Source organism: Dermacentor albipictus, unplaced genomic scaffold (genome assembly GCF_038994185.2).
Source record: "Dermacentor albipictus isolate Rhodes 1998 colony unplaced genomic scaffold, USDA_Dalb.pri_finalv2 scaffold_13, whole genome shotgun sequence".
NCBI lineage: Eukaryota > Metazoa > Arthropoda > Arachnida > Ixodida > Ixodidae > Dermacentor > Dermacentor albipictus.
Genome location: NW_027225567.1, coordinates 5,182,786 through 5,207,537, shown reverse-complemented (window position 1 = coordinate 5,207,537; position 24,752 = coordinate 5,182,786). Strand labels below are relative to the sequence as shown.

General features: G+C 44.8%; 1 protein-coding gene across 1 annotated transcript; it reads left to right on the top strand.

Annotated features, from left to right (window-relative positions):
- Window positions 1-18,715: 18,715 nt before the first annotated feature.
- Window positions 18,716-19,712, top strand: LOC139051651 (uncharacterized). Its single transcript, XM_070528591.1, has one exon. It carries the CDS (start codon window positions 18,716-18,718, stop codon window positions 19,673-19,675), a length of 960 nt encoding a protein of 319 aa, XP_070384692.1. The 3' UTR covers window positions 19,676-19,712.
- Window positions 19,713-24,752: the final 5,040 nt, after the last annotated feature.

Below are 24,752 nucleotides of genomic sequence, written 5' to 3'. Positions count from 1 at the left end.
TCTCATAATGTAATAGGTCGCTGAAATAGCTACAGCCGTCAATTTAATTACTCTTTACATGGTAGGTATACTATGCGACATTATAGCTTCTACCTGTATCTGCTTAGTTTTCCGTTAGGAAGTCTCGTATCTCTGACTTGAGGTTGTTGAATGTTGAATACCCTACTCAGCCTCAATAGGCACAAGAACAGCCTCTTCAATACTCATAATCATTGTGACCAGTAAGAGTGACTTTATAAGCTGTAATAAGATGAAAAGCGTCTCAGGATGCAAGAAACAGCCATTAGTCAAGTACGTGCCCACTTAAATAAATTTTCACAATTGGCCAGAAAGGGACCAAATCACCAGTGCCGCGAATTCAGCACGGGTAAGTTTTGATGAATATAGCAGTGCAATGAAGTTTTCTAGTGCAATTTTTAATAAAAAGGCAGAATCCATATAAACCACGAAGTTTGAAATTGTTGCTCGAGCTTAAAATAAATCGGGCACCGAGGGGTCAATAAAATTGCATTATATTAGCTTCTTAGCTGCGCACTTCACGGCACCCGCCGTAGTGGCGTAGTGGTTACGGCCTCGCGCTGCTAAGCACGAGGTCGCGGGATTGACTCCAGGCCAAAACGCCCGTGTACCGCGCATTAGGTGCACGTTAAAGAGCCCCAGCCAGTCAAACCTCCCAGTACGGGGAGCCTCATAATCAGACGGTGTTTTTCGCGCGCAACGCCCCGCAACTTCCTTTGTTACCACACTTAACGGCCAAATGTTGCGTGCGAAGAGCGAGAATTGTACACGAAAAGCTTTACTGACAGCGAATGCTTAAGTTCGGTAATGAATGGGCGTTCACGAGTCTCATGTCCCAGAAAGCCGAAGGACGAGCCAGGAGTCCTTCCTCGCTGTCTTGGGAAATGGTGCAAGCTAAGTTGGCGTGGAGCGCAATTTTACTGATTGGCAGTGGGTTCGCAATGGCCGAAGGCATGAGTGTGAGCAGTATGCAATTTCCAGATGCACTGCATGCTACCCTATTTTGACACTTGTAATGCCACCTACTGATGCCATTGCATTTTTACTAATGCGACGGAAAGTTTCGCTTTTCGGTATACCCACTGATACGACTGCGTTTGGTGTTAAGCGTGTTAAGAAAAAAATCGCACTACCATTCTAGGGTAAGTTCTCGTTATTTCGAATACTCACAGCTGATATAACTTTATCTTTATCTACAGTAAAAGCTCGTTAATTCGAACCGCAAGGGGAAGCCGCTTCAGTTCGAATTAACGAAAGTTCGAGCTAACGAAAGTGAAGGAGCGCAACAGTACACTGCGATTTGGAAGCAGTAGGGAATGTCAGAAATTTGGCGTGTCAGAAAGTGATGGCGTGTGCGGCGGGCACACGCTATCTTCAAGTCGAAGCTCTGGGTCCGACTGTGCCACACCACCGATGCACACAGAAACTAACGTTAGCCGAGGCTTAACACCATCACAATGAATCGCGACGGCCGATACCTCCTAAGCTGAAAACAGAGGTACACAACCGATGAAGACTGCCGAGACAAAGACGCCGAACATGCGAAGGTGGCGAAGGCCCTGATTCGTTGTTCTTGATTGCAAGCGCAGCTGCGACGTACTTGATTCGCTGTGTTTTGGCGCTTGCCGTGCCATCTCCGCACAACATTAGCAGCTGCAAAAGATTTGCAAAGCCTCCGAGATTCGCCACGCGCAAGAAGTCTCGGAGGTTACGTAGAACGGAGAGGCGGCAGCCGCCGCTGCCTTCTGGCTGACGCCTCGTCGGTTAGATTATTTTCCGATTTTGCCTTCTCTCGCCGTTCTCTCCGTTTCGGAGGCAATACAGCGTTGTGTGTAGGCAGTAGGCGCGTTTCTCTGGCCGTGTGCCAGGTGAGCGTAGTTCGAATTATTCGTGAGGGAACCTTCTCGCGTTCTAATTAACGGACTTTTTTATAAATGGACTCCTGTGGAGCTTGGCCGGACCAAATCATACAGTTCGAATTATCCATAAATTCGAATTATTGAAGTTCGAATTAACGAGCTTTCACTGTATATATATATATATATATATATATATATATATATATATATATATATATATATATATATATATATACATATATACACAATTAAACTAAAATCAAGGACATGCCATCTTTCATTTTGAATTGACTTGTACAGCGCAAAAATACAACACAGACCACAGAGCAGCCCGCATGTTAACAGGTTTGATACACACAATAATTCAACAGATTTGATACTTCAGGTGTGCTATTTTACGCAAGGGGTTAGGGAAAGGGGATAAAACCAGAAAAAAGAGTGGAGTGGAAAAGGAAGGAATCGTGCCAAAAGCCATGAGAAACATTGTGCAGCCAGGATTGCCAGCAGGACATCTAAAAAGCACTCTGATAAAATTACATACAGGGCAACCTTACGTATTGTTTGTTTCAATCAACTCAGATCACATGCAGCCCTTACTGCAATCAAGTTGTTTCCTTATGTCATGGGGGAATGATGCGGGCCCAAAAAACTGTTTAGAGCTGAAGGATTATGTTCCATGCTAGCCTCATTACCTGCTTTTTATCATATTGTTAGCAGCTGCTCATGTTAGGGACAAAAAGTAAGAGTACGAGCTTTTTCCTGATTCGCCATTCCACACAACATGTCTTTGTGACTACATGTACATGCAGATGATCCACAGATGAAAAATATTCAGTGCAGTAGAATCTCATTACAAGATACACTTGGTTGTAAGAGACATATGAAAATGGTTTGGTTGGTTTTCGGATGTTTGCCACGTTAACAACGCTGTGCACAAGAGTCACCTTTGCTACTAACGACTTTTTAAGTATTCACTACTTCGAAGGGACACAACCCAGACACATTCACTTCATGCACCTTGTGTGCTCCGAAGGACGTAAAGATCACGCAATCCTCACACAGGTCAATTGCGCATGTCTCTTTAGCATGAACTACAAAAGGAGGGCAACGAGGACAGTGCAGGGCAGAAAGTGTCTACAGTTGAAGCTGATGAGCGTCTAAGAGCACCTCAAAGGCACTGCGAGCAACAAGGCTTGCAAAATGAAGTGTTTAACTTCCAGAAGTTAGGAAGGAAGCTAACACAATCTACAGCAACTAAAAAGCTGTGAATGCCTTCTTTAAAGAGCCCCTAAACCACCGAGGTTGAAATTTAGTTGCGGTGTTGCAGTTGTACATGTTAAGGCAACGAACACGTAGCCACGAGAATTTTTCGAAACGATGCAGTAATAGTGGAGCTACGTGTTTGATTATCGAAAAGTAGTCCCCGCTCATTTTACTCTTTCATCTGGTACCCGCCATCTGGACAGTATCGTCTTTTCCTCGCCTAGTACACCTCCAAATGTTACGGGACAGGCCATCGCCAACGAGCTCTGTTGCTGCCGCGCAGGCCCGTCGTCCTGCGAAGGGTGGCGCTAATGACCTCGCCAATACAATGGAACTGTATGGTGACTCTAGTTGAAGAGCCTCATAGGGAGACCCTTCTGTTGGCATTTCTGTTCTCTGCCCCCATTGGCTGCCCACAATGGCATCGCGAGCAACGCGACGAGGAAGAAGGAGTGTGTATTTGCTTGCAGGCCTTGCCGGCAGTCGTACACTTTCGTTCGACCAATCGACAGCACCGGAAACTGGTGACATCATCAGAGACAGCCTGGTGATGTCAGGACAAACTGGGGGGTGCAGGATAGGTCCAGAGAGACGCAAGGGGTCGTTTTCTTCATATTGTGGTGTCCCACAGTGTGTAGCACTGTGGCGTTTGGCATCGTCAATTGTGACGGCATTCTGATTTTGATGCGCGTGTTTACTTGAAATGTTCAAAAAATGTCAAGAAGTGGTTTAGGGGCCCTTTAAGCCACCTTGAGCAATTATTCCTTCAGATATATCTAAACATACTTCAGTGATGATGCATAATAATGTGATCTAGTCTGGCTCCTCAGTGTTTTAAAATTTTTGGTGTTGAGAGACATGTTTCCCATGCCTCTTGAGTATCTCTTCTAATGAGGCTTAACTGTAATGTACACACACAATTGTGTAACTCCTCCTGCAAGTATTAGTCATTAAGCCTGGTCACTGATGTGCAAAGCGTGTGGTTAAGTTTTGATGTCCGTACTTTTTAGAGCTATGGTTCATAATTCAGGCTGCTCTTCTTGGTTCTTCGATGCAGGAGACAATGCCTACGAAATTATTGGCCCTGATGACGAGAGCCCTCAAGGGGCAAACGACATCTCTGTTGCAGAAGTGAGCCCGATGCCACCTGAAGTTAGCATGACAGGTGGCACGGCAGCAATAGATACAGAGACGGCCATGTCTACTGCAGCTGCAACAGTGTACGAGGCAAGCAGGAGTGTGTCGGCGTCAGCAGCAGTGTCAGAAGGAATTGCACCAGGCCTGGTAGCGCAACATGTGTGCTATCACTGTGATTTTTTTGTAGTGCATACAACTCATTTGCTCAACATACAAAAGCTTTTCACCGCGACTGTGAGCCAGTGTTCTTGTGCAGCAAGTGCAAGACTAAGTTAGGTGTTATAACACAGTACCAGCATCACTTTAAGATATGCAAACATATTACAGTTGTTGCCTCCCCAGCCAGTCCATATAGCGACAACAATGTGGAACACATGGTGGGACACACCTCTTCCCCATTAGAAGATAGTAGAGACTCTCAGTGTTGTTGCTAGATTAACTGGTCTTCGTAGGCAACTAGAAGAACAACACAGGTGTCATAAGATTGTTGTTTATGTTGTTGTTGAAGAGGTAAAAAAGAAGTTTGATGCAGCTGAAGTGCCAACTGATATTGAGCAAATCAAAAACAACCACCTGAGAAAGCAACACTCTCGAAATTTGGGTATCTATGTGCCGCCAACTCTGGTAAGGAAGGCATAGGACAGAAGTGTGATGAAAATCACACAGACACTGCTGTTCCATCACTGGTCACAGTGAGCAGTGACTTGTAGGGCAAGAGAGTGAACTGAAATGAACATTATGGCATAGTGTCATGCTCCCACGTGACCACTTTCCATGTTATTTTGCATGATACAGCTCAACATCCAGAAACGAGACTGCAACTTGTCTGTAAAAAGCTTTCACAAAAAATTATTCACAACACTATTAACACAGCAGTATCTTCTTTTTTTTGGGGTTCGGGGTTCCCGGGTGTCCATTAATGCAAAAATTGCGGAAAGAAAGAACATGTGTCGTACTTACACCTTTTTAACAAGTACGAGGGGGACAGAACTTTTCTAGTCATGCATCTTCATCATACTATCAAGTTTTTAAATGCCTTTTATAATTATTATTACCAGTTATATCTGAGTGCATTGTATGTATTTAGCAGGTGTAAAATCAGGTCAGTTGGATCAGATGCCTTATCTGCAAGAGAGCCCTATATTCAAGAAATTTGAATTAAAATAGGTACGTTAGAAACGCAGTCTTTCAGCACTTTATTGCGTGTGGTTTAAGCATTGCTCAATACTTTTGTGGATGGCAGTTTCAACCGGCACAGCACTGCACTTTGTTACGGTCACGTGTCTTCAAAGCGGTGTTTACCATTTGTGTTGATCTGTTTCTGTATTCATAGAGCAAGTTTTTAATTTATTTTTTTCTGCATTCTTGTGCTTGCACTAAGCTTGTATAAGGCAGTTACAAAATGGGCGTCACTATAGCGAACTGTTCTGTTGAGCTTACACTTGCAAATAATAGTGTTCAGATGGCCGCACTTCTATGTAGGTGCACCGATAGCTTTGGGTATGTTCTCATGTTTGTATAAAGCTTATATCAGCTAGTTACAAAATGTATGTAACTAAGCATTGTGATATTATTTAAAGAACTGCTTGGTTGGTTTTACACTTGTGAATTAGTATTGAGGTGGTGGTATTTCCATGTAGGTGCACTGCTAGCTTTCTGTGTGATCACGTGTTTGTATTAAGCTTTTACAAGGGAGTTACAGCATGTACGTCACTAAGCGCTCTGATATTTTTAAAGAACTGCTTTGTTGGTTTTACACCTGTGAGTACTAGTACTCGGGTGGCACTAGTCGTGTGTAGGTACACAGGGACCATTTGTATACATTATGCTCATATAAAGCAGTTACAAAGTGTATGTCACTAATCACTGTGATATTTGTTGAAGATTTGCTGTGATGGTTTTACACATGTGAAGAATAGTGGTCAGGACACATTACTTGCGATGTATAGTTGAATTTATACAGTGCCAAGACATGGGCTGTATACATACCAAAAGAAATGTATGTCATTATATTGTTGGGATTATTACTGTTTGGATTTTATTAAACTCTAATAACATTTTTTCTTGTATCTATTGAGGTATGGCAATTCGTCATGCAACGAAACTGAGGACCTGAACTTGTGCATACAAATAAACAGCTAATTTAGGAGTATACTGCTCATATTCTGCGAAACCAGTTTAACAAATCTTGTACTACAATGCTGGAAAAATGAGAGCTGACAGGGATGTACAGAAAGAGTTCTGCACAGGGGCGTAGCCAGGGGGGGGGCTTATGGGGCTTCAGCCCCCCCCGAAAATTTTTCGTGCTGTCCATGAACCGCCGACCAAAGCGACCCCCGGCGCCGGAAATCACTCTGAATTTTGTCTAGAATGTCTTTTTGACGCTCGAAAAGACATTTAACCGCGAAGATTGCAAACTCGGGCTGGATTTCGTTGCAACGCCCATACACCGGGAGTCGCATAACGCCAAGCAGTCCCATCCGAGCACAAAGTTTCAAGGGCGCTTTGATGGTTAGTGGGCTCGCCGCAGCATCTCACTGAGGCCACGGAATCTATGGAGCGCATGGATATCAATTGCGAAACATTATGGGTATAAATCTCATAAGCTCTTGATGTGAAAGGTGCATTGACATTTCCAAAGTTGTGCTTTAGATATTCAATTGTGGAACTTTGTGGGTTTAATGTTGCTATAAACATTTGATGCCAAAGGTCTATTGACTTTTCTAAAGTCTCACATCGGAACATACAACGAGACAAGCCAAATCAACACACTAGCAGACGAGTTGACAAAGCAGGCAGCGAGGTCCAATGAGACGAAGCGTTGGGGTGGTTCATTTGTGCCGTCATGTCACATAAAGAAATATCATTTTTTTAACCTACGCCAGAACATCCATGTCAAGACACTAAAGCCAGCCAAAGTAACTACGTTCTTATTTATTTTTTCTTCTTTGACTTTTATTCTCGAGGACACATTGAGTCTCTTCAATTTTTTTTTTGTTCTCGCTACCCTACCCGCGGGCTGCCAGAGCCAGCCAGAGCGCATACGTTTTTCTCGTATGGCCCCGACCACCGTGCGGTGCACTTCAGGGGGCGTTCGGTTTGCTCTGGCCGAGTGGATTTTCACCGGGCAGGGTTTTGGACGCTTTCTGGCTAGCAGACGAGAAAAGAAAACGATGGTTGCTCGCCGCCATCACTGTGGGGACTCGAAGGATTGCACCGCATTCCTTGAGCGGAACCTTTCCGGAATGTCTTGTTTCGCCGCTGTAGGACACTGAGCAGTATGCGTATGGCTCTCAGTGGACCAACCATCTCATGTTTTATTCGGTATTCCTTCCGTAGCCCCATTAGGTGCCCGAAGTAGGCATTAGATTCTGGCCAACATACTTTCCTATGCATTTTTTTTGTTATTTCGGTGCCTCCACCTCACATAAAAAAATACATTGTTGCGGCGCAGCGAATTGTAGCATGGTGAAAGTTCGATTTTGATACTTCTTTTGCGGAAAGTAATGGGCGACGGGACGCTTCAGTTGCCGGATACGTTTATTATATTATTGCGAAAGCAATTATATGAACACCCCAGGCGCATTCCTGCCATCGCCCTCATGTTTCGTATAAAGTCCAAGGGTGAGAACATCGCCACCACGCGCTGCATGCTGTCTGTGCGAGTGAAAGCGTAGGAGGGGAGGTGGAATGGGTGAGCCGACGATGGTGGCTCAGTCCTGTGTGCGCAAAGGAGAAAAGCAGGGAGCAAGCGCGCCGCCTTCCGTCGCGCGCAATACATCGGGGGGAGTGGATGGAATGGGGGCGGAATCTAGGATTCTGTGAATCTATGATTGTGCAGCATGTTTATTTGCCTTGTATGACGCATTATATACAGTTACTTCTTCTTACATACATAGACTCATTGGAGACTTATACGTATACTTAAATATCTTGTTGCGAGGTTTTGTGTATACATGCAGTGAACTTTGTTTCCAGTGACACTTTTTTGTCCTTTATCAAGCCATATTTTCGCATTTGCATATCCCATTGTATCTTTGCATTTCTAATGTACGAGGGCGAGTCAAATGAAAGTGAGCCTACCCTAACCACGCAATAATGGTTCGGTTCATTATCTGCGATCGGCATGCGCGCAGGAGAACGGCATGTCTCATTTACAAAAGTGACACGCAGGTGTGAAGATAAATGTTCTTTAATGCTCTCATACACTGGGTTGAATATGGTTGCGTCATATAATGGACACTTCAAAAGTTGAACAGCTCGTTGTCGCGAAGTTTTTGTCAGCTGAAGGTGTTTCCAAAACATAAATTAATCACCATATGACTGCCGTGTACGTTGAACACTGCATTTCATTGACCACTGTGAAGCGTTGGAGCAAACGGTTCAAAGGACGTTGCAAAGACATTGCAAGACCGGGCCAAAACCATCGTGCAATCACCCTCCACACAATTTTAAAGGTTCATGAGCTGCTGAAACAAGAACGGAGGATAAGCATCGATGAACTGGCAGACCGTCTGAACATCAGTCACGGTTCGGTCCACGCCATAATTCATGAGTTTCTCGGTTATCGGCTCTTTGGTGCGCAATGGATCCCCAAGATTTTTATCCATCGCGAGAAGACGGAGAAGTTTCGCGCTGCCCTGACTCATCTGATCGGGTATCACAATGAGCATGACGACTTCTTGTTTGCAACTGTGATCGGCGACGAACCTTGGTGCCACTACTACGAGCCTGAGACACGACGGCAAAGCTTACAGTGGAAACATTCGAATTTACCACGCCCAAAGAACGTAAAGGCCATCATTTCCGCTGGAAAGGTGTTGTTGACTTTCTTTTTGATCGACAGGGTTCATTACTGATAGAATTTGCTAAATCTTGAGAGGCTATCAATTGTTTCCGTTATTGTGAAACGCCAGAACGGCAGTGTGTCGCAATCAAGAACGAACAACGTGGAAAATTGACTAATGGGGTCATCTTGTTCCACGACAATGCCTGTCCCACGTCGCTTATGTGGTTTTTACAAAACTGGCAAAGTTCAAGTGGGAAACGCTGCAACATCCGTCATACAGCTCAGACCTGTCACCTTGCGACTTCTACATTTTGGGGCAACCGAAAAAACAGCTCAAGGGAACCAGATACAGACTTTTTGAAGCAGCAACCCAAGGAGTTTAATAAGACGGGAATCATGCAACTCGTTAGCCAATAGGACAAATGTCTAAATTCTCATGAAGACTGCTTTTAAATAAAGTACCCCGTTGTTGGCTCATTCATTTGACTTGCTCTCATATATCTTGCAGAACTCCTGCTTTTTATACGTGCTCTCTGTCGCGACTATAACTTCGGTGCAATTACTCACGATACACGACAAGGGACAGCTACTCCTGCGTAATACATTAGAACAAACGACAGCGTCATTGAGATTTTTCACTCGCCATTGCATATATACAAGAATGTAAGCACGGTTCTTGAATGACGAAGTTTCAAGAACATATTTGTCCTGAACTTGTTAAGTTCATTGCCTTTTAATTTTTCATATCAGCGGCATGCACTGCTTTTCTGGTTTCGAACTGATATAGTTCTAAAGTTCGTGTGATATTTTTTATTACTTAATAAATAGACAAAAAACATGGAAGCATTGACGTCAGTTATGTTGGGCACAATTTTTGGCACATACGAGTATAATATTTTATGAAAGAATACATATTTTACTTGTATTTACAGTGCGTAGCTTTCAAGAATTCCAAAAGGACTTCTTCTTGGGCAAGTTGGTGCTTAAATTTCCTAGGTATACTTTGTGGCGCAAAATACATTTCTGGAAAAGGGACAGAAGAAAGGGATACAGTGAAGCTTCACTGTCTCCCTTTCTTCTGTCCCTTTTCCAGAAATGTATTTTGCGCCACAAAGTATACCTATACCTTTCAAGAATTCGTTTGCAGCATCTTTGGCAATGACAATGCAGTTATTATTCATGTATTTGATCCCTCGATAAATTGTTTAAGAGGAAGCTTTAGCTCGGGCCCAATCCGACGTGGCCTATTCAAATACTTGTAAAACGCAGAAACGCTTCTCTGAGATAATCCTGCTAATCGCTTTTATTGAAATTGGTTGCATTTGAGAAAGAAAGTTAAATCCTAGTGTCTGCTGGAAACAGAACTTCGATTTAGGGCCTGAATTTTGTTTAAAATATTTTGGAAAATTCGAAAGTTTGAAAAAATAGAAGCACGACGTTTACAAACTAATAGCTATGCATGAAGAACATATATTGTGGTTCTGTAAACGGCATTTATTATAACAGTCAAAGCGGACAAGTTTTCTGTGCCAATTTGTATCTTACGCGAATTGGTTACGTTGTGTACAAGGGTTCTGCAAAAGCCGTATTTCCACAATAGTAAATTTTTTTGAGATTCATGTGTAACATATCTATTTTGTCCGCTGTAGATGTACTATTATATGCAGTTCACAGAATTGTGATATAATTTTTCATTGTTGAGTCACGGAGTTTTAAACTTGATAGTTTCGTTTTCTGAAAATTTTCAATTTTGGCCAATTTTTAATAAATAATTGACCACCTAAATGAAAAATTTGAAGCCAGTAGTCACTAGAATTAAACTTTTGCTTTTATATGCAACAAACCTCCTCAAATTTGGTGTAGTGGTTCCAGGGAAAAACGAATTCCCCTTCTACATGTACCTAAATAGGAGCACCCGAGCTAAAGCTTCCTCGTAAGGGGGAGGCTGAGCTGCAACGTGCAGCTATATATATATATATATATATATATATATATATATATATATATATATATATATATATATTTCCTAACTTTCAGAATAAGTCAGTAGGTTTATGAAGATGAAAAGTGTTAAATATTTTTTTAACAGCCCTGATAGTTTCACCTCAGCGCGATGTCCAATATATTGGACACCGGGATGCTACCCGGTCTTTTTCACCCAGCGCGCACGTAATGTCATACCGCCGATATTGCGCTGAAACTCGTGTGCAAAAATATTTTAATAACTCGAAAGGCAAAGTAGTGAATAAAGTACAAAAAAGAGCATTGCTCTGCTCAACAAAAATTTTGCTCTTGTGTTCACTTCCTGTGGGCAACTTCAAAACGCTTTTTTTTCCTGGGTGATGCCGAAGAAGAGCCGACATTTGGTGAAAAAGATATTTGTTTTCATGTCGCAGCCATGTAGTCTGCAACGGGCAGCATTTGCAGTGTCTGCCAGCATTGAGCAGTGGGTAGTGCTCTTTTTTGGGGGTTCTCGAGGAGACAGTCAAGCCTTCCTTGATGGCGGATGCCACTCGGCTTTGTTCGCACTCTTCGTTTCATTCTGCTTCTTCCCTTGAGCCACGAGAGTCTCGGCAACAGATTGGCGGAACCGCATAGATTTGAGTATTTCTTTCCGCTGTTTCTTTAGGGAGGGTATGTGCCGCGTGTACTGCACCCAGGAGTTACTGAGGGCAATGTAGATGAGGTGAAAGATGGCTCTGACTGTCCACTTGTTGACGCGTGCTTTTATCCTGTAGTAACTTATCATTTGGTCTGCCTTGTCAACACCCCCCAAGTTGAAGTTGTACATGCGCACAATATCTGGTCGAGGGACATCGATATGTCCTTTTCCTTACGAGACCACCTGCGACAGGTGTCTTGCGGGTCCTAGCCATGAATTGAAAAAATAAGTTATCCGCTTAATTCATCAGACACGCGAGGCCAGTCCCCTAAAGAAAAAAAAAGACGCGATTTCGTCCACAAGCCGCTAAATGCCAAGAGTACTCGCCTGCTGTTCATAACAAGGCCATCTCAAAAGCGCGGTCAAAATAACCGGGTTGAGTCCTAGCGTCCAACATATTGGACACGCTAAATCAAAGGAAGCGTGAAAAAAAGTAAGCACGCCAAAAATTTAAGTTTCGTATTCTGCGCTTATGATGTTGTATTAACTTTATTATAAAATCAAAGATATGCCCTGAAAGCAGGTAGAAATACGAGAAACAGTGCTTACTTCTCCGGCAGCTGCCGTAAAACGCCGCGCCGCTGAATGCTACCATTGTGGAACTGTTTCGGCAGGAATTTGAACGATGTATTTTCACCAATGCTGCATAGATGGCGTAAACAGGTGTCCAATAAGTTGGACAGTGCGGTTTTATGAGGATGAAAGCCTTGTCACAGGAGTGCTGTCTTATTTCTTAATGTCCAATATATTGGACAAATCCCCATAGCGGGGTCTCAGGAGGATATATATATATATATATATATATATATATATATATATAGGGCCAGTGGCGTAGCCCCCCCCGAACAAAATTTCTGGCTACGCCACTGGTTCTGCACTGGCTGAAGGACTGCCCCACACTAGAGTTGGTCATGTTGCGTTTATTGGAGTAGAACAGTAAGTGCACTTCTATTAAAAATGTGACAGTCAATGCAGAAACATAAGGCAGATGAGCAGATGTCGCATATTTTTTTCAGGGCCTTCCATGCCTACTACTGCATTTCTAGTCTTCCTGTGTTCTTCGTATACGCCGCTGTTCAGCCAAGGCTTTTACTTTATGACAGTTGTTCTACTGGGTTCGTAGCAATATTGAAGAAAAAAATGCAATGGTTTTCAAGAACTTTCGAGGCCCCGACACAGTAACTTCAAGGACCTCGTGCGATTTTTTTAGTAGTTTGGACAGGCAATAACTTGCTCAACAACATCGTTAACTTTAATGCAAACAAAAGAATACAAAACAAATCGCATTTCACTGATTTCAAACATTTGAAACACTGCTAATTTGCCTTTCACCACCCATCACTAAATGCGCACAAGGAAGCATTTCAAGAAAGCGCTCAGTTTTTCTGCAATAGCACAATTTACTACTCGGACCTGCAACATTTGCAGTTTTTTAATACCGTTTGGTTTGACAGTGTATGTGATGTCATCTGTTGCCTCAGCTTTTCACCAACAAATAAGCAAGTCATTTGTAATTTCTTTTTATTGTGTCTGTAGCTCTCGATTTACTCATCACGGCTTTTCTTCGAATGCCTCAACTGTTGAGCTTCCTGCTTCTGCTCCTCCAAGTACATTTGTCGCCGGTTCCATGTGCCTAAAACTGGTATCTGCAGCTCCTTTGTAATTGCAACTTTAAGGATGTCGCTTTCCTTTTATTACTTCCACAGACAATTCTCTGTGACATGCGAAGAGTGTCACAGAAGGGAAAAAAAAACGCTTGGCAATGTCTGCTAAGTTTAGGCAAGTGTACAAATTTAAAGACTTTCCAGTACTTCTAAAAATTCCAGGGTTTTCAATGCCTTGAAAATGGCATTTTAGAAATAAAGGGGTTTCAAGGATCGCTACAAACCCTGGATTCTAGCACCTAAATAATTTTACAAGCTTATTTTGTCACGGAGTTCGGAAATTCATGCTTTATAGCTAACGCTGCACTATCTCTGTACATTGAAGCCACGAGAGCGCAACCATTTTGGAGTAAAGCAAAATACTGAAAGCTTCTAATACCACTCTTTTTCTATGGAGCTTCGTATTGCCTAGTTAAGTTTACGAATCTGCCTGGTTTTGGTGGGCGTTTCGTCGACATTTTCTGTGAGAAGTAGATGACTAACCCCCGTATTCAGAAATGTATCTTAATACAAAGCTCATGCTTGACTTTATATAAACGACGCCTGGTGCGAACGTCCCCCTGACGCTCACTGCCTTTCTTTTCGTGCGTTCACGACTTGCGTCATTTAGATCAAGTCAAGCATGGGCTTCAAGTTATGATGCATTTCTGAATATGGGGGTAAGCGTGCGCAATTCCGGGCAACGCATCGTGCCATTGACACTGAGAGGAAACGGGGAAAACAAAGTTAACGCCCTATGCACCTAAACTTTCGCGTACCTGTGGTGTGCGTGTATCGTGGAAGAAGAAACAGCGCAAACACGAGGACGAAAAAAAGCATCAACCACACCAGCGCTTCGTGGTGTGGTCCATGTTTTTGCGTCGTCCTTGCGTTGCGCTGTTTCTTCTAAAATGCTCAACCAACTAGCCGGCAAGTCCATCCTGTGCATATATATTGAACACACGTATGAATGTAGATGGTCTTCGAAGCTTTTAGAACGAGCACTACCATAGGATACGAGCAGTGCACGCGTAACAAGTGGACACATTAGTCATTTAAACATGCGTGCCAATGCATGTGACGCGGCTATCGGCATAAGCAGTCTCCAAATGCTGGAATGCATGCTCTTAAAAACTCTAACGATCCGCTGCTAATGCAGGAAAACAGCTCACAGCGGACTGAACCGAACTCTAAACTAATGCACTTGAAAAGAACGCCTTCACGGCAGCGTGAGGCACGTCGAAATGCCTGGTACTGGCGTCTAAGTTGACCACATCACATACGAATGGAACTGGCGGCAAAAATAAACAGAAATGCTCACCAGTACACGCGCGACTTAAATTCATATACATGGATGGTTTGCACGATACTTTGTATCCGCGTATTTTCGGAGAACATATAATGCATGGACTGGAAAAGCACTCGATCGTGAGCTGAACGGCACATTTGTTATTTTCCTGGGGTGACGACAAGCCGTGAATAGTTCTCACGTCGTCGTCTACGTTGTATTCCTTCGTTAGTCGTAGCAAGGAATGGAAATGATGCAAACGCAAACGTATTCCAGTACACAACAGCACAGCACACTGCAGAGAAACTCTACCCACCGCAGCCGATTCCTCAAGTACATTTGTTATATATATAACCTCTAAAAGAACACGACTCAGCGTGGTGGCTTCTTCGAACGGCCACGTTTGCGATGAGCTCCGCTGGAAACAGCGCATCGGCCCTCGGCCGAGGATCACACCCACCGTCAACTACTGATTCCGGTAATTATAAAATCGTTCTCCCTCGTCTGCCGACCGGCAACACCGTTCTCAATTCAGTTTTCCTGCATGCTGACCTGGCAGGGCGGCCGTATCGGGCCCCGGACTTTCGCGATGCTCTCCTTTCAGTGCTAAATGCAACTGATATCCTCGGCGCTGGACATTACCAGATGAGCCATTTGTGGTTAGTCACATGTGTTAGCAGCATCGCGAAACAGAAACTTGTCGACAAAGGCGAGTTGCTGGTGAAAGGCCTCAAGTGCCTGGTCATAGACCCGGAATGCAAAAATATCAAGATGAAGCTTCTTTGGCTTCCCCCACACCTCGAACAGAGGCGGATTGTTGAAGCGCTAGAGCCATATGGCACAGTGCAGTCCATCACGAGAGAGATGTGGCGGTGTGACGGCAAGGAGGGCTGGCAAATGACCAACCGAGACGTGGCGTTCACATTGAAAGATGAGGTTTCTGCCAGCAATCTGCCACATCTATTGAGCATATATGGCCACCAGTGCCTTATCTTGATTCCTGGCCGACCACCACTTTGCCTCCGGTGCAACAGAGTTGGGCATATCCGGCGACACTGTAGAACACCGCGCTGCAGTAACTGTCACCGCCATGGTCACCCTGCAGATGCATGCATCGGAACCTACGCTGACAAACTTCGTGGAAATAGACCAGCCGAGGATGATGCCATCACCGATCATCTAATGGACGTGAGCGAAGTTGTGGACGCAACTGGCGAAACACTCCCTGACACTCATCGACCAGAACAGGTTAAGCCGTCATCGGCTGACATTAGCCTTAGCCAGAAGCCTGCGAGCGAGGATGAGACTAAGGCACCTGACGACGAACCAACTGTGTCTTGGGCAGACTCTCCACCAGTTCAAGATCGCCCACCGTCAGTGGAATGTGGATTGATGTGCGAGGCCGCCAAGAAGCGTCCAGCGCCATCCGACAATCCATCGCCCTCGGCAAAGGAGGCTCGTGTTCCCAAGGTGTCAAAGTTGACAAAACCACTCCGGGGAACACCTACACCTGCTGATGTCCCTTGTGTTAACGTGCACCAAAAAGTCCCTAGTGCATCACCTCATCAAGAAAGGAGTCGTGCACCTCTGGAGCAGCGTTTAGACGCTGCGCCTACATAGGTAATCATGGCGGGCGCTCCTCCCTTCCATTTTGGCACTTTAAATGTCCTTGGCTTACGAAGTAAGCGACGGCAAGTACAGCTTCTTCATTTATTACGCAATAGAAAATTAGATATTGCTGCTATCCAAGAAACAAAGATTGAATCCGACGAAAACACAGAAATAGCTCTATCTCCATTCATATCTGACTATAATGTTTGTGTCAGCCATGCAGTAGGCGTTTCCGCAGGCTGTATGTTATTTGTTAGCAAACATTTATAATGTGATTTGCTACATTTGTTTACAGATAGGGAAGGGCGCCTAATCTGCTGCGATATTGATATCAGTGGCACGAGCTTTAGATTTGTGTGTGTTTATGCCCCGAACAAGTTACGTGAGCGCGAGTGTTTCTTCTTATCTCTAGAACATCATTTCTGTACTGATCGTGCATTGGTCTTGTTTGGTGACTTTAATTGTGTATGTAATGCGCAAGATCGTACGTCACTGAAGCTGAGACATGACCCAAGTAGTGATGCGTTGCAACGCCTGATATGTGATTATCAGCTTGTGGACATTGGGGAAAATGAAAAGGCGGGATGTCGATATACGCACTTCCAGGGTACCTCGCATGCAAGGCTTGACAGAATTTACGTTTCAGTTAGCGCGCTACCTCTTATTCATGGTTACACCGTGCATCCTATATTCTTTAGCGACCATTGCCTAGTCTCAGCATCTTTTGGCAGCCGTCGGTACCAAAGTCGGCGTATGTGCTGGGAGCTGTGGAAGTTTAATAACCAGTTACTTTGACGTGAGTGTTTCTTACATCGCATCACTGACCTTATAGCTCATGTGTCTTGCCGCAAGGACTTGCCACTCTTTGCTTTGTGGGAATTATTCAAACAGGAAGCTAAAATGATAGCTATCGAAGAATCATCAATATTAGCGTTTGAAAAAAAGAATAATTACAAAGCATTGTATACACTTTTGAGTGAATTGCATGAGCTTGAATGCATACATCCGGGTCAATATATAGATGATATTCATAAGGTCAAGGCACAGTTACAAACTTTGAACGCAGAAAAATACAGAGGTGCACTAGTGCGGGCGCGAGAGCAGCGTTTCCTCGAAGAACAGCCTTGCAGTAGGGCCCTTGGTGATGAGCGCCGACACGCGCTGTCTAAACAAATATTAGAGATAGAGTATGGTGGAGTCATTGTTAACGAGCCTACTCTAATTACTAAAGCATTTTTTGAACATTATCAAAAACTATTCCGAGACCATATGCCATTGGATACAGATGCTGCCAAAAAAATTGTATCGTTGCTGCCCCAGTTAAATCAGGATGAGTGCGATTATACAAACGAAACCATTGATATCAATGAGGTAACTTCATGCATCGATTCGTTAGCGAAGGGCAAGACGCCAGGCCCCGATGGCCTTACTGCCGAATTTTATCAGTGTTTTCGTTCCCTCTTAACACCATTACTACTTCAGGTGTACCGTGAGGCCTTGGAAGTAGAGAACCTAACCGCCACAATGTACGAAGGACACACCGTCCTTATAGCCAAAAGCGATGATGAGTCTAAATTGCAAAAAGTTGACGGATATCGGCCTATCTCCTTATGCAACGTTGATTATAAAATTTTTGCTAAGGTATTAGCTAACCGTTTGCAAGTTGTAACAAGATCAGTGGTCGGTGATCATCAGACATGTGGCATCAGGGGCCGGTCCATTCAGACGAACATTCATGTTGCGAGATCGGTGCTAGAGTGTGTAGCTGAGGGGATTGGACAGGTGGCAATGGTACAGCTAGATCTGGCTAAGGCGTTCGACAGGGTAAATCACTCATTCCTGTTTACTTTACTAGAGCATATAAATATCGGATCTCTGCTCCTTAGAGGTGTCCGGATATGTTATGCTAATGGCTCAACGCGGCTTATAGTGAATGGCTCTCTCTCCGATCCGATTAGGCTTCTATCATCAGTACGACAAGGATGCCCCTTGTCACCGCTTCTGTTCTGCTTGTATTTAGAGCCACTTTGTATGGGCATTCTTAAAGAACAAAATTTCCAAGCGTTTAAATTACTGACTAATGAGGTTCGGATTCTTGTGTATGCAGACGACGTGGCCTTTTTCTGTACCGATAAAAAGAGTGTAAACACTGCTCTTGCAATTACAGAAAAATTTTGTGCTGCTTCTGGTGCAAGCGTTAACTTTGAAAAAAGTTCAGGTTTTTGGTTTGGGTTATGGGCCACAATGCCATCACATTACGCAGGAATCCAATGGAAAGAAGATCTGCGTTATTTAGGTGTGCCTCTCTCGCAGTATAGAAATAGCAACCCTCATTGGTCGGGAGAAGTTGGCAAAATTCAACGTAAAGTGAATTCATGGCGGGGGCGGAATTTGTCAGTGTTCTTTCGTGCTGAAGTGTGTAATGTTTTCTTTGCTTCCCGTCTTATGTATGTGCTCCAAGTACTGCACTGCTCAAGACTTCGCCTTCAGGCACTGCATCGCGTATTTGCAACATTCATTTGGAGTTCGAGCTGTGAATGGATGCGGCGCGACAATCTGTTTCTCCCCCTTGAACGTGGTGGTCTAGGATTAGTACACCTCTTCGTCAGGCAAATTGTTTCTCGCCTGTTTTTCTTTCGAGACAGTGACCATCCGTTCTTGCGTGAAATGTTGCAACTGCGTTTAGTTCATTATGTTCCTAACATAGTAGTGTCATCAAATGTCAAAGATGTCCCACAGACTCCTTGGGGCTTTCTCAAGGAGGTTGTTGACATACTTCTTTTCTTGAAAGTTAGATTCAGCCTGGAGTACGTGTTCACAGCGAGTCGAAAAGCAATTTCTGCGGCACTGGTTGACTCTATTTTCCCAGATCCTTTGTATCGTGCACCTTATTTAAACCGACCTTATCAGGATGTACTTAAACGCGTCCGAAAAATGTGTGTGCCTCCTGGAGTAAAAACATTTTTCTTTAAATTACATTCGGAAACACTCCCTGTTAAAACTTGGTTGAATTCGAGGGGTTGCTTTGTGCCGTGGTCAACAAACTGTCGGCTCTGTCCACGTTCTGAAACCATAGATCACTGTTTTATAGACTGTAAGGACGCTGTATTTTTTTGGGATATTCTCCAAAGGACGCTTAAAAAAGACATTGACATGACTCCATACTCAATTAGGTTTCTACCGTTTAAGGTTACAGGTGGTCCTCCCTATGACATGTTCATTGTGCTTGGTTTATATAGCCTGTGGAGAAGCAGACTCTGTGATCGCCATGCCGAAAGCCCGCGAACTACAAAATCCTTCTTTCGCGAAAGTGCTGCGTATGTAAGAAGTGTGTACGCTGTGCAGGAACCTCCGCCAGACTGGATGCACTTGTTGGATGCATGTGTGTGTTTGCCTGAGTTTTAGGTGTGTAGTTGTGTCCACTCAGTAATACACCTTCAGTTTTCTTTTCCATGTAATAAAGAAAAAAAAAGTGGCTGTATGGTGTAATGGTTACGATGTGTGCTTTGAATTGTATAGATGCGAGTGTACGCGGTTTCGAATCCACGTGATGTATAGAGCAATGTGGTTCTCCATAAGTATGTGATTCCCTCGACTATTGTGTTCTAATCAGACTACGTGTCTCCTGATTGTGAAATGAGCGAAGACAATTGCGGATTAAGTAAGTGTTAATAAGCTTTTTCTTTTCACCGCAGTGGCGTTCGGGACGCATACGCATAGGCCGATTCCGAGCAGTCACGCCTCATGGTAGGCAGCAAATAGCCAGGAAAAATTACTTTAAAATCCTGCATAACTTTGCTCACGCCTATTCTGGATGGAGGCCGCTTGAAATTGGGCCACTGACTCTGAGGGGCCGCCTAATGAACGGTATATCAGCAACCCTAATTTGATCTGATTTCCTGCCTGCATGCGTGGCCAGGACTTCGCTAAGGGTGTATTGAGAAGAGTACTAGCACTCTGTTTGGGGAGTAGAAGTACTCGGTCTGGTGGAGTGCCATTAGCCGTGCAGTGAGAGTATTAGCACTCTGCGGAAGAGTATTATCACTCCCTGTGGGAAGAGTATTATCACTCTGCGGAAGAGTACTAGCAATCCCTTGGGGTGGAGTAACAAAACTCTGTCAACAGGTGTTGACCTACTCTCTCTCATAGAGGGTCGATCTACTCTCGAAAAGAGAGTGAAATATGGGACAAGCCGCTACTCCCTCAAAGAGAGTGCCCGGCACTCTCTTTGTTTTTAGAGTGTAGACGGCCGATTCACTCGGCATATCGGCACGCTGGTTCGCACTCCGGCTAGAACATGGTGCGGCCAGCGGTTCAGGAGCCAAATTGCCGAACCAGCCCCGTTCAGATGAAACCCAGGTGTTGTTACGTGAATGGGATCTGCTGAACGCCAAGTTGTGGAATGATACGCGTGTCCAATACTGTGATGCAGAACCCAGTTTACGCGACTCTTCTCCGGCACCACATGGTGAGGACGTGGTCCGGCGTTGGAGAGGCGCGCCCGGTCTTCGGTCAGCTTGGCCAGATGCGGGTACTGGAGTGCACCGTCCCGTGGACACGCCTGGTCGAACCGAACATTCCATGATAGAGCTCAGAAACGTTCCAACCTGAAAAGATTCGTCTTCTAACTGTCAGCTCGCAGCACGAGGCACGAGAGACACATGCCAGAGCGCACCACATATAGAAGGCGGCCGAGGAAGATGACGCTGGCTATGAGAGGGCGCTTTCGAAAGATACTCGCGTGCTGGCGAATTAGTGGCCCTTCCCCTGGAGCCCATAGGGTCCCGGAAGATCCAGCTAAACACCAGAAGAATACAAAGCAGCAGAAGGGCCACATCGCGGATACCGCGGTCTATACCAGCATCGGATTATTGTTGGCACATGACGGTTCAAAATTTATCTATTGAATTGAACAAGCGAGGAATGTTGACCACTATCCCAACTTTTTCTTTTGCTCATGAGATGAAACTGAGAAACTCGCCTGGCTATCGACAGCAATTAACCGTCTGGGCACTGCCGGCAGCCCTTTTTTCCTTCCGAAATATGTACGCCTAGTGAAATCCGCCTGTGTTTTTCTTTTCACTAATAAACGTTCTAGCCTGCAGCCAATGAGTCTTTCATTGATAACGTCTTGCTGAAGCTTCGAAAAGGATATGCTCTTGGGCGCCATCAAGTAACTTGTTTAAACCAAACAAATCACTGGCAGCTGCAACGTACTCTCTTAGATGTTAAGTTTACATTTTATTGATTGCAAATGGTTTGTATTCTCTTCGCTGCCAAGATACTGCGTCTGCAACGCGCGTTCTGTTCGCAATGTTTATTTATGCGCTATTTATATTAGCGCAATGCAGGTTGTTTGTAGACAAATTCCTAATTCACGGCGTAATGTCGTCGGCCACCGATGTTGCATTCCTACAGTTACATGCGGATGCCACCACTAATTATTCCAAAGCCTTCCCTATTTTTCACTTTCATATATTTTACTCTACATTAAGGGCTTCCGCTGAACCGATTTGCCATTTGTGGTGAAAAAGAAGCTATTCATGCACTTTATTTTCCACATAACTTTTATTATCTGTTTTCCAATGTGTACGTGTAGCTAAAGATGCTGAGTAATGTGGTGATACCTAAGTCGCTTTTACCTTAAGGTACCCTTCCCTCAAAATAACTTCCATATTGTTCTGATTCGAGCTCTTTGCAAACTCATAAATAGACGTCCACTCGGAAATCCAGGCCACGCATTAATTGCTTATTTGTTGAGCTTAACCATATAGGATTGTCGTTTGTATGATAATGGGCCTGAATATGTTGTATATTCTAACATATATTCTACAAGATATGCTTTTCATCTGTCAAGAACCTAAGCAAACTATCACATAATATGGCATTAAAGAAGCGGCATTCACCTGATTTCTCGCATTATCGTATACAGCAATTCGACCCTTTTATGCAAGTGGGTCTGTTACCTTGTCTTCCCCGAAGTGAAGACTGCTTTGATCATTACGCCGGGAATAGAATTCACCAATGCGTAGTCATTCTTCAGAAGAATGAACGATAGCGCCTATTGCAACGGTTATTCGGGTGGAAACTTTGAGAGACAGAGCGCAAGATGCAAGAAAAAAAAAGGCAGGAAGGTTTACCAGAACAAGAACGCAATTCGCTGCTCGCCCCTAGACAGTGGGGGAGGTCGACGTACAAAGATGAGGAGCAAATGACACTTTCAGTGCTGTTGCCCGTTCTACAAAGGCGAAAGTTTACCCTCTGCACCCCTCAAATCCAGCTATAATAAATACCTTACTCAATGAGCAAGAGCTTGGTGCCTTGCTCACGTACATCACAGCTGCGGAAGGCCACAAGAGTACTGCGCCGACGAGTGAAGTTAGGCGTCCCATTACGTCGACGACTCCAATACACATCAATAGTGGGATTTCTCCCTCTTTTTTAATCTTCCGTTTTCTATTGCCCACCCCCAGTGCAGGGCTTAGCCCTGGTTAACAATTCCGAGTTCATTTATGCTGTGCTTCTTTTTCTCTTTGCAACTACATTCCCATTAAACGAGCAAAAAGCCTCCCCTCTTATTGTTATTTTCTTAATTATTTCACAATTCACACCTCACCACGTACCTTCATACATGTCTTACGGATCACAACCACAACATATCTTGTGAGACGAGGTTTAGGCAGCCAGTCACCTCTTCATTCTCCCGCGACAGAGCCCCACCACCAGGCCCCAAAACAGTGATGATGAGTATGTACAGGTGAGAATATGAAGCGTATGAATAATGCTCACACTAATTTCCCCGCACGCGCAAGCGGCCAGCCAAGCCGCGACTTAGCCAGGAGGGGAACGCCGAACGAATCGTTTTAGGCGCGAAACGTGAACGATCTCCGAACCACGACAACGATGGTCGGAAGAAACGTCTACGGGAGTAACGCGATAGTTCACGGGGGATGTTTGTTCGTTAATAATATAGGGTCCAAGAAAGCGGGATTCAAACTTCTCGCACAAACCGGGTGCACGAATAGGCGTCCAAAGAAGCACTTCCTCTCCGGGACGAAAGGAGACGTCGCGACGAGAGATGTCGTAACGTTGCTTGCGACCTAGCTGACTGACTTCTGTGTTGAAACGAGCACGTTGACGGCGATCCCCAAGTCTCGAAACGAACTGTTCGGGTGTACTGTCTGAGGTGTTCGTTGGAGCATTGAAGAAAGCGGCGTCGATGGTGAATGTCGGTGAACGGCCGAAAACTAGGTAGAAAGGTGAGTATCCCGTAGTTCGTTGGATAGCGGTGTTGTGAGAAGGTAAAAGTTTGTCCCAATTGTCGTGGTTTGGCCCGATATACATCGATATCATATCTATTAGTGTGCGATGAAATCGCTCGGTTAAGCCATTTGTTTGTGGGTGATATGCGGATGTCGTCTTATGAACTTATGTCGTCTTATGAACTATATCCTCAGCATCTCGGTATCCACGCCGAAACTCAAGAGAACAATTGGTGAAATTAGGCTAACGGACTGGGAGGCATTCAGGCAGTACCCCCCGCCCGAAAACGGTATAACAGACATAGCGGAATGGATGCAGCACCTCCGGGACGCCCACATCCAAACCACTAAAAACATCCAGCGCACGGTCGAGACGCCCGAAGTCGACCGCCGGCTCTTACACCTGTGGGAAGCCCGTGAGGGCCTCCTCAAACGGTGGAAGCGACAGCGGTTCAACCGGAAGCTACGTCTTCGCATCGAAAGAATAACAGACGAGGCCAGAAATTACGCAAACGAGCTGACGCAGCAAAATTGGGTACAGTTTTGCACCTCGCTCAAGGGTACCCTGAGTACGGCGCAGACGTGGGCCATCCTACGCTGCCTGATCGAGCCCGACAAGGCGAAATCGAAAACCAGTCGGACGCTTCTAGAAATCGCTCACAAGTTCCCCGGAAACGACCAGGATTTGATTGACACCCTAAAAACCAGATACCTGGGCAGCGACCCCATACAACCCTGCCTCCTAAAATATGAAGGAGAACCAAGACTAGAACTGGACGCTCCCATCACGGAGGAAGAGGTGTATGCCGCGGCACGAGCCTCACAGCGCAACACAGCTCCCGGAGTTGACAAAATCACCAATGCCATGATTAGAAACCTGAGCCCGACGCACATCCAGGACTTGACCGAATACCTCAACGAGGAACTCTGGAGCAAGGGCCACGTACCAAACGAGTGGAAACACGCGGAAATCGTGACCATTCCCAAACCCGGCAAGAAGCCCGCGATCGACGCCCTGCGTCCCATCTCGCTGACTTCGTGCCTCGGCAAGCTGTACGAGAGGGTCATAGAAAGCCGCCTCCAACATTACATAGAGGACGGTGACCTCTTCCCGCACACCATGCTTGGCTTCAGGCCGGGACTTTCTGCTCAAGATGCATTCCTAATCCTAAGGGAAGAAGTTCTCAAGGGCATACCGAAGGGAGGAGAACACCTCCTGC

What these genes read in the sequence shown, in the direction of transcription:
- LOC139051651 (XM_070528591.1), top strand. Translation starts at nt 18,716, where the DNA reads ATGTATGTGCTCCAAGTACTGCACTGCTCAAGACTTCGCCTTCAGGCA.